The sequence below is a fragment of the Oryza glaberrima genome, chromosome 11 (assembly GCF_000147395.1).
Source record: "Oryza glaberrima chromosome 11, OglaRS2, whole genome shotgun sequence".
Taxonomy (NCBI): Eukaryota; Viridiplantae; Streptophyta; class Magnoliopsida; order Poales; family Poaceae; genus Oryza; species Oryza glaberrima.
The window spans coordinates 5,177,199-5,187,576 of NC_068336.1; the positions used below are offsets into that span (position 1 = coordinate 5,177,199).

Sequence of the window (10,378 nt, forward strand, 5' to 3'; positions counted from 1 at the left end):
CCAGCTAACTAGTTGAGTTGCGCTCACTTCGTATTCTTTTTTCTGTTTGGTTTCACTTGTTGAAGGAAAAAACATTTTAGAAGCATAATTATGTGACAACTCTACGCAAAGGAGAAATTTGGGGAGAATTGAATTAATTCTAGTGTTTCTTCGACTGACTGAAACCTTCAGTCTTCACTCTCACTCATTTTATCCAGGCACTCGTCGGTTCTTGGCGTCGCCACTCGAAGCGCCGGCGCCCGGCGGCGACGCACGCCACCTGTTCGACGGAGTGCCCGACCGGCAAGGAAGAGCCCGCGCGCCATGGCGAGCGGTGAGGACCGCATCAGCGCCCTCCCGGAGGACCTCCTCCACCAAGTCCTCTCCCTCCTGCCGTCGCGGGACGCGGTGCGGACCTGCGTGCTTGCCAGGCGCTGGCGCGACCTCTGGAGGTCCGCGCCCGCCGTCCGCGTCGTCGGCCCCAGGGGGTGGGCGACCGCCAAACGCGTTCGCCCGCTTCGTCGACCGCCTGCTCCGCCTCCGCCGCGGCGGCCCGCCGCTGGACACCTGCGTTTTCGATCTCGATCTCGACGAGCCCTCCCCCGGCGAAGCGCGGCGTGGCAACCGCTGGATCCGCAGCGCTCTCCGCCACCATGCCATGGTGCTCCGGTTCATAATCTTCGTCAACTCCCGGAATTCCTTCCAGATCTTCGACGAACACCTCGTCTCCCAAAACCTCACTTTCTTGGAGCTTCAGGGTGTCCGGGCTAGCAACCGGGTTCTTGATTTCACGAGCTGTCCGGCATTGTTGGATCTCAAGATGCACGGTTGCCAGATGGATGCTTTGGAGATGTGCTCCCCATCCGTGAAGCATCTGAGCATCATGTTCTGTTCATTCTTTACCAACCACAGGTTTTGGATCTCTTTCCCTAGCCTCGTCTCATTCTTCTTCGATAAAAATTCGGGGAGGGCTCCTCGGCTCGACGGCATGCCGTCATTGGCGACTGCAACAGTTAGGCTTGGTTATGGTTGTGATGATCAATGTTTAAATGGTTTCTACAATGATTGCGAAGATGATGAATGTATGGCTTGTCGCGACTACGATGGGCATGATGAATGCGTGTTTCTTAAGGGCTTGACGGAAGCTACGGAATTGAAGTTGTTAGCTTTCCCTAAAGTGGTATGCTTGTAGTTTCCTCTCTCATTACTCTTAACTCTTCAGTTTTACCCCCCCCCCCCCCTTTTTTTTTTTGGGGGGGGGGGGGTGGGGGTGCTGTAACCATATCCATACCTAAATTGCATTAACATATTACTTCACGCGTAAGCATATTTCATTTGTTCCTTAGAAATCATCACGTCTCAACCTAATTTTTCCTGATTTTCATGCTATATCATTACCGAATGTTTCGAAGTTTCTTATATTATCCAACTAAAAAAAATACTAGATAGCTAGTAATTGCTGACTAATTCAGTTCGGCAATCTTATGGATATTTGTCTATAAATTAGATGAACCTACAAAATGATAAATTCTATACCTTTTTCATCATACATTTACTAGGATATGGTTGCTGTTTGTATTTTAATTTTTTTCTGTATATTTGTTATTTGATCTAGTGCCCTTGCACTTTGTGTAGTATCTTTTCAACAGGGATTTAGAATTGTGCCCTCCTTTTAGCAAGTTAAAGACTTTGGTGCTCAAATCATGGTTTGTGCCTCCTGACCTCAGTGCATTAACTTGGTTTCTCCAACACGCACCACTTCTTGAAAAGCTTACGCTTAATCTTTCAAAGGTATTATTATATTCTGTACATGTATACCTGTGCTATCTAGGTTGTGCTTGATTTATTTACTAAAATATTTGTTAGATTCAGGTACCCAACAATTTAGGGGTAATGGATGACAGTTACAATCCATGGGAACAATCATTTGCAGCTAGTCATCTTCAAAAAGTTGAAATCGAGTGCAAAAATGTTGATGGAATTGTTCTAAAAATTTTGAAGATCTTGAATGCCAATGGCGTACCACTAGAGAATATTAGTATTCAATGTTCTGACTGTGAGTTATCTATAAATACCCATGCTTCCTATTACTCAGTTACAAAGCCAGTTAGCACTATCCATAGTCAAATGTTGTAAGTCTGACTTAATCACAGTATGCAACGAGTATTTGTGAGTTTAACAGTATTTGCTAAGTCATACATGCACTATCTATTGAAACTTTTGTGAATGCTCTCCTATTTTTACTTATGCTGCTGCCAATTTGTGCAAGTACTATCCTTCTATTCATCCCATTTTGGTTGAATATATGCTGCCACATTGATCCTGCTCATACAAACAAATGTGTGAATACCTGATTCTTTAGTGAAGCTATGCTTCCCCTTGACTGTGTTGAATATGCTTTCTCACTTTATTTCTTGCTACATCCCATATGCATATTTAGTTTTTTTTTTTTCTTAGTTTTAATGTGAGCACTGTTATACTTGTTCATGGATGCTCTAGTTAGCGATGGTACATATCAGATAGGCGATCAAATAATTAGTCATAATATTTTAGTAACATACTTTTAACATGGCAGTATTTAGATGATTTTGCATGCTGGGACAGGTGGTGTTCATGCTGTCAAAGAAAATTCTATGGATCTTTCCTAAGTAAACTAATTTTCTCATTATCTATGACATGACCTCCCCTCTCTGAGTTGACTGCCTCTTTTTTTTACAGGTTTTAGTTTTGTGTGTACTGGCATCAAGTCCAAGAATTATCAAGACCGTTCATGGTTCTAGTATGTCTTTCATGGAACAGGTATGGAGCTGTTGTCTATAGAGACATAATGGCATTTTCACTCGATAGGATTAAACATAGGCTCACTGTTAGTCCAGTGTCTTTCACCTTATTTCACAACTTCTGTCCTGGTTAAGTTGCAGTGTTGATGCAACCTTATAATGCCTTTTGTTTCTGGAAATGTTGTTTCTATAGCCCTGAAAGGTCACCAGTTCACCACTTCTGCTACACTGAAATTTAACTGATCTGTTCCTTAATACCACCTGTTTTCCTGGAATTTTCTTTCAAATAAAGGAAGATTACTGATTCTCCATTGCTTCTGCATTTAAAAATTAGGATGTATCTAACAACTTATGGTGCAAAAACATTAACCCAAAATTAAGAGCAATAGCATATAGGAGGAGTTGTCAAAGCACTATACTCCAGTTTTCTTACCAAGTGAATGCCATTTGCCATTTCTCTCTTGTAGGTGTCAGTGGTGCTTCCATGGATTCGGCTCTTCAGCAGTGCTGAGTGTTGACAAAATTTCTCGTTGATGGATTGATCGTAGCACTATCTCTTGATTATTCTGAAACATGTGGTTTATGTATGCAGCCATTATGTTGGTGTGCTTTGACAACCAGGATCATTATTTGCAGGATGGATTTCAGAATTTTCACTTCTAGTGTAAATATAAAAATTTGAAGATGACTTCCATATCTAGTGCACTTTATATATAGCATGAACTATCTCCTGAATACGGTGTAACTGGTAAATTAATTTCTGGCATGTAGTTGCTGATGCACCATCACTGCATGTTTTTGCTGCGGAGGCAAGTTCTGTTCTCTAATATTGCTGTGTGTATGTGTGATGCTCCAGCATGCAAATAACGCGTGTGAAGTTTCAAAATACGCACTCACTGCAATATTGATTGGTCTTTGATGATATATATACTTGTCACTGCATTTTGTTGTTGTTGTTGTTGTTACTTCTATTCCAGGCCAAATCGGCTATTTATATAGCAGAGAACACAAGTATATATATCATCAAAGATTAATCAAAATACGCACGATTACAAAGTTCAATACATTTAATTCCAGCTCTCGACAAACACGCATGACAGCAGCAGTGCCTAAGAGCAAGTTTAATAGTATAGCCCACTACTAACTCCAATTCATCTATAGCCAATCTAATAACCAATTTATACAATAGTTGCTTACTATATCGGAAAGGAAAAAAAGAGTATCATAAAGTCGATTGCACATTCGTAGAGGACAACAGGCAAGTACTTGACACGAGAAAAAGAAACAACTTTTGGTGGTTGGCGATCCGGTTATTCTAGTTAGCCAAAACAAGTAATTCCTTCCAAACATGCCATCTGTGTACACCACAAACCTTCTTGAAGGCGATGTCATGATGTCTCTTCTAGTGGCGGACCCAGAAAAATTGTACTGGGTGTGCCCATTCTAGCAATCACTCCACCATATATCCTTTTAAAAGAAAACATCCAATTCTGATGAAAGAATTTGGCAGATTTTGGTCGAATTTTTCAAAATTCTATTCAAATGTGGTCCATAATTCATGAAAAATCTATAAAATTTAGAACAATCAATCCCATGTCCTAATCTATCTAGCTATTCTCCCCCCTAGCACACACACCCCCCACCCCCAATCGTTTCTCTTCATCTAGTACTTTCCTCTTCCCCTGATTTGATTTCTCGACGATTACAAGATCTCCAGACAAACAGTGATCATTGTTATATTCTATTTTCTGAGAGGATTCCATTTTTATGTCCTTTGGTTGCATACTACATCCTAGTGTTTTTATAAAAAAAATTGGGTATATCGGTGCCAACCCAGCTCACCCCCTAGGTCCGCCCCTAGTCCCTTCGGTTATCCGTACCATAGGTTGGACTTTTTTGGGTAAAAGACAAGTGATGTGACATTCAAGATGTCGCAACTATTTTGAAGACATCGCATTGGAGGTTCCTTGTTGGTGCGCTATCCTTGCTACGGTGTCCCTATTAGAATGAGTTCATTTGGTAGTAGTAAGCTCTGAACTAATAACATATTTACAGGTTCGTTAATATACGATGTTTTCTTCTATTTTGGTTTGACTCCATTCACCAACGACGATGGGAGCATAATTCGATTGAAAGGATTGATCGCTGGTTTTGGAGATAATACTTTTTCTGTTTAACTTGAGGAAGATAAGAACTACTTAAACTTGTAAGTACTACATGCTATCCAAGAATTCTTATCAACCACAAGCAAAAACTCCACGTTTATAAAGGTGTGGTGATGATTAAATTAAAATATGATACATGTCAGTTTATGGTTACAATGAACCAGGCCTAAACGATCGGCAATTTTAAATTGTGTAAATTTAGAAACAAATAGAGTGCACATATCCAACGATAATTTCGAAAACAGTGGTGTGAAAGCGTCCCATTTTTTTCTCTAGCCTAAAACAACCAACGTTTGTTTCCTATATAGGCACATCCATTCTCCTCGACTTACTGTTGTTATTGGAAATTAATTAATGTGTTTGAACATGCCTTGTCACAATATTTTCCAAGTTCACATTATAACACAAATTTAAGATATAAACGCCACAAGAATTATAACTTATATGGCATTTGGCCGGATTTAATGCATGCATTAGATTTATCCAGAATTTCATTCAAATGGGATAAAAAAAGAATTAGCAATGTGAATTCGTTCCACTTTCTATGCTACATATACCCCCAAGCCCTCATTAGCATGTACCACAGAAACACCATTACCTACACTTCTCGCTACTTCTGCTCACTAGTTACATTCTATTACGTGATTATTAGCAATGGAGGCTATGGAGGAGGTGGTCGTTCTCATCGTCGGTGCGGGGCCAGCAGGCCTAGCAACGGCAGCGTGCCTTGCACAGCGCCATGTGCCCTATGTCATTGTCGAGCGTGAGTCCTGCACCGCGTCGCTGTGGCGCCACCGTGCCTATGACCGACTCAAGCTGCACCTCGCCAAGGAGTTTTGTGAGCTACCACACATGGCGTATCCTATGGGCACACCAACATACGTCCCTAGGGATATGTTTGTGGAGTACCTAGATAGCTACACTGATCAGTTTGGGATACGGCCAAGGTACCACACCGCTATCGAGTCAGCAATATATGATGGAGGTATGAACCGTTGGTCCGTGCTAGCACAGGACACAGACACTAGCGTTGTGACAAGGCTCACCGCACAGTTCCTTGTCGTGGCCACTGGCGAGAATAGTGCGGCAAGCATTCCACCAGTTCCTGGTCTCACTAAGTTCGAGGGAGAAGCCATTCACTCGTCGGCTTACAAGTCCGGGAGAGCCTATACCGGGAAGAATGTGCTTGTGGTCGGTGCCGGGAATTCTGGCATGGAGATCGCCTATGATCTTGCCATGCATGGAGCCCACACCTCCATAGTTGTTCGTAGCCCGGTATGTACATCATATATATTTACTTATCTTGCATATATTACATTTCATGATGCATTCATACCTATGTTTCATCTTTGCTATAAAATTAATGATAGAATACATTAATTCATTCATAAGTAGGATTTATTCATGTAGTACTTTATCTTTGTCTTTGGTACCATATATACATGTGGATAATATAAACGAGAAATGTGATTAACTCTAAATATTAATCCAATGTTGTCATGTTCTAACTTTCAAGCTAGAGACTTTTTCCTAATATGATAATTATCTAATGGTTACATATCAATCTGAATGCAGGTACACATCATGACCAAAGAACTAATACGATTTGGGATGACAGTGGTCCAAAATCTAGGGCTAACAGTGACAACAGCGGATTCTCTTCTTGTAATGGCTGCAAATTTCTATTTTGGAGACTTGTCAAAACATGGTATTACGAGGCCTAAAATTGGTCCTCTGTTACTGAAATCACAAACTGGCCGGTCCGCCGTCATAGACGTAGGGACTGCAAGATTAATCAAAGGAGGAGTTATCAAAGTAATTATTCATCTATATTCTTCAGATATAAAATTAAGTTAGGGTTGCTAGTGAAGTTTCTGGCCTCAATTGATGTTGAAACTTTACACTATTTTTTTCATCTCTCTATTAGGTGTTCCAAGGAATATCGAAGATAAATACAGATAGTATTGAATTTCATGGTGGGAAGCAAATTCCTTTTGATGCCATTGTATTTGCAACGGGCTACAAAAGCACAGTAAATACATGGCTAAAGGTACTAACATTATTGATACTAGTGAGAGACCCAGCGCGTTGCTGCGGGACTTCCATATGATAGATAGAAAACATTAGGTGTAACATGCATCTGACTGCTTGTATATACACGTAGATATTGTTCTAAATTTGTACATCACATCAACATTATGTGCAACTAATAGTTGTGATTTAAATACATCTTTCAACTCTTTTCAAAAACAGAAAAATTCAATAATTGCTGGTTGGATTGGGTAATGTGTTTCCAAGTGTTATTGATTTTAGCCAGGTCTTTAGAAAGAAAGATCGATGACATTCATCACTTCCATGCTTATAAAGTTAGGCCTTTCAGGCCTTCTAGAAAAAAAATAGCAAGACATATTACTCGAGAATTAACTGAGAGTGATTAAGGTAGTGCTCCGTAAGGAACATTGAAAAAAAAAACATCAGCAAGATATATGTTTATGATATAAGCATTAAAAAATTGAAGTGTGTCAGATTATGGTTAGAAGAATATAGAGAAACAAAGAACACATAAAGAGGGGACAAAATAGTAGCATATGAATATTTATTCGTGAGTAAAATTAAAACTTATTGGAATGGAGTAGAATAATTTACGCATCATATGAGGAGCAAACACGGTAGCCTGGCCTTGGCAGCTAACGAAAGATATCAAGAAAACCATTAGTGACAGCCCGTGATGGTAACTTCAGTAGAAAGACCAATGCCTCGCGAAATTAAAGTAGAAGAGGTCACCAGCTATCACCCGCCCCTCCCCTATACCTCCGTCGCTCCCTCCTCTCCCCCCTTCCTCCCCCTCGTTTTCTCTTCCTGCTACATTATAAATATTTAAATTTAAATTTAGAATTGAAACGGGTATATAAACTTTTGACTTATAAACTTTGGGTCTATAAAATAATATTTGAATTCAAATTCAAATTTGAATCGAGTATGTAAACTTTTGACTTATAAACTTTGGGTCTATAAACTTTAGGTGTATAAACTTTAGATGTATAGAAATACTATATATATAAAAAATATTTGAATTCAAATTCAAATTTGAATCGGATATAATTCAAATTCAAATTTGAATTGGGTATGTAAACTTTTGACTTATAAACTTTAGGTCTTAAAGCGTATAAACTTTAGATGTATCTAAATACTATATATAAAAAATATTTGAATTCAAATTCAAATTTGAATCGGATATATTTCAAATTCAAATTTGAATCGGGTATATAAACTTGTGATTTATAAACTTTGGGTGTATAAACTTTAGATGTATAAAAATACTATATATAAAAATATTTGAATTCAAAATTAAATTTGAATCGGATATATAAACTTTTGATTTATAAACTTTGGGTTTCTAAACTTTAGATGTGTAAACTTGAGGCGTACAAACTTTAGGTGCATAAATTTACTAAAATAGAAAAGTAATGCGGTGCCAAAAAAAAAAAGGAAACCAGGTGGAGGGAGGGAGAATCTGATCGCTAGGTAGCATTTCCGGGTAGCAACGGGTTTCACGATGAATTGGTTCTACGATGGCTAAGACATTTTATATATTATGGATATAAATATAAATGAGGACATCAAAAGGGGAGATGAAAGGAAAAGTCACGCAAAAAATTTAATTGATGAATATGTGTAACGGTTCATTTTATTGGTAGTGGTAATTAAGGCATAGACTTGATTAAGATAAATGTTAGGAAGGCAAAGGAATGCCATTACCTCCATACAAAGTTTAATTAGCACAAGGCCGGCTAAAATTATTTTATTGCAAACTTAATAGATTGGTATATATCTGCTACTGTGCATGTCGAGGTGGACGATAATGATGAATTAATTGGGAGAGGCTTAATTAGGTGGAGATTGGAGATCTAGAACAGATATAATAGTAGACTATAAGCCAGTTGAAATGTATTTTAAGAAGATAAATGAGAAGAGAGAAGAGGAGCGGGCTACAGATTTGTAGCCAGCTGTAGCACGGACTCTAAGACAGTGTGTGTATGATAAGTGGGACCAGATATTAATATTGTAGTATGTAACTATTGTATGAATGAGCTATTAGATTAACTATAAATAAATTGGATCTAGTAGTTGGCTACTATTAAACTTGCTCTAAATGGAATTAAGGATGACCTCTGATCTTCACATTAGTGATTAGTGATGACGTTTTTTTTTGCGTAAGTCCTCTTTTAAGTGGCTTTCATGATGCGACTGGATTTTAGTAACGGGCCGACGACGGGAACCTGTTTATTTGTTTATTTGGGCCTGATTGGCGTAGATGGTAGCGCCATGTGCACTCTTGAAGTGTTGATTTAAGATCTAACGGTTTCAGCTAATTGGGATGACGTGGCTAATTCTCAAAGCAGTTTTATAGCTAGTAGGTATCAACTATATAGTAAGAAGGGATTTCTTTTTTTCATTTCTCTTTAATTACATATATAATGATATGTTGTTGCAGCGCATAATATATTTTTCCATTATTACAAAAAGGATAATCCTTCTTTATCTGCTGCGCTGCAGAATGGTGAAAGCATGTTTAAAGATGATGGTTTCCCTATGAAATTCTTTCCAAATCATTGGAAAGGTGAAAATGGACTATATTGTGCTGGGTTTGCAAGGAGAGGATTGGCCGGCATTGCCATGGATGCTAAGAATATTGCAGATCACATAGTGGCCACCATGGATCAAGTGTCTTGTTAAATTATATTATCTTTTATTGTGAATAAGGGTTACATTATCTTAGACATTATGTTAAGGCATGGCTATGTTTGGAGAGCTTGAGCTTGTGCAAAATCCAACTTTATTTGTAAAACTAGTTTAATGGGAAGCTATTGTTTACAACGGCTTGTCTCTTTATGTGGAGAAGTGTGCACTATGCATGGTTTTGAAGCCTCCAACAAAATCAGAATTTGCATGCTCAAACTTTTCATTTTCCTCCACATCACGCAATGTGAGGCCCTGGGATAATTTAGTCCAAATGAATCGTTAGTTTTTATATCATCAGAAACCATTATACAAACAACACGAGTAAATCATAGTCCTCCTTTCCTTTGTAGTTTAAGACATATAGTACTAAATGCTCTCCAAGAATTCTTATCTAACCACAAGCCAAAACTCTATGTTTATTTAGGTGCAGTGGATGATGATTAAATTAAAATAGGATATATATGTCAGTTTGTGGTTGCAATGCAAACCGAGCCTAAATGATCGGTATTTTTTTATGTGTGCAAATTTAGAAAACATATAGACTCTACATTTATATACAACGGTAATTTCAGAAATAATGATGTGAAAGCATTCCAATTTTTTCCGTCTAGCCTAAAACAAACAATGTTTGTTGCCTATATAGGCATATGTCCGATCTCATTGGCTTACTGCTGTAAATGGAAATTAATTAATGTGCTTGAACATGCCTCT

General features: G+C 38.5%; 1 protein-coding gene and 1 pseudogene across 1 annotated transcript; both read left to right on the forward strand.

Annotated features, from left to right (window-relative positions):
- Positions 1-177: 177 nt before the first annotated feature.
- On the forward strand, positions 178-4,019 carry LOC127754561 (F-box/FBD/LRR-repeat protein At5g22660-like; annotated as a pseudogene).
- Positions 4,020-5,587: 1,568 nt separating this feature from the next.
- LOC127754678 (probable indole-3-pyruvate monooxygenase YUCCA10) lies at positions 5,588-9,661 on the forward strand. Its single transcript, XM_052280248.1, has 4 exons — positions 5,588-6,199; positions 6,500-6,739; positions 6,852-6,974; positions 9,482-9,661. The coding sequence occupies exons 1-4, from the start codon at positions 5,588-5,590 to the stop codon at positions 9,659-9,661; spliced, it is 1,155 nt and encodes a 384-aa protein (XP_052136208.1).
- Positions 9,662-10,378: the final 717 nt, after the last annotated feature.

What these genes read in the sequence shown, in the direction of transcription:
- LOC127754678 (XM_052280248.1), top strand. Translation starts at nt 5,588, where the DNA reads ATGGAGGAGGTGGTCGTTCTCATCGTCGGTGCGGGGCCAGCAGGCCTA. An exon ending in TCAAAGGAGGAGTTATCAAA is followed by an intron (nt 6,740 to 6,851) that starts GTAATTATTCAT and finishes TCTCTCTATTAG; the next exon opens with GTGTTCCAAGGAATATCGAA. An exon ending in CAGTAAATACATGGCTAAAG is followed by an intron (nt 6,975 to 9,481) that starts GTACTAACATTA and finishes GCTGCGCTGCAG; the next exon opens with AATGGTGAAAGCATGTTTAA.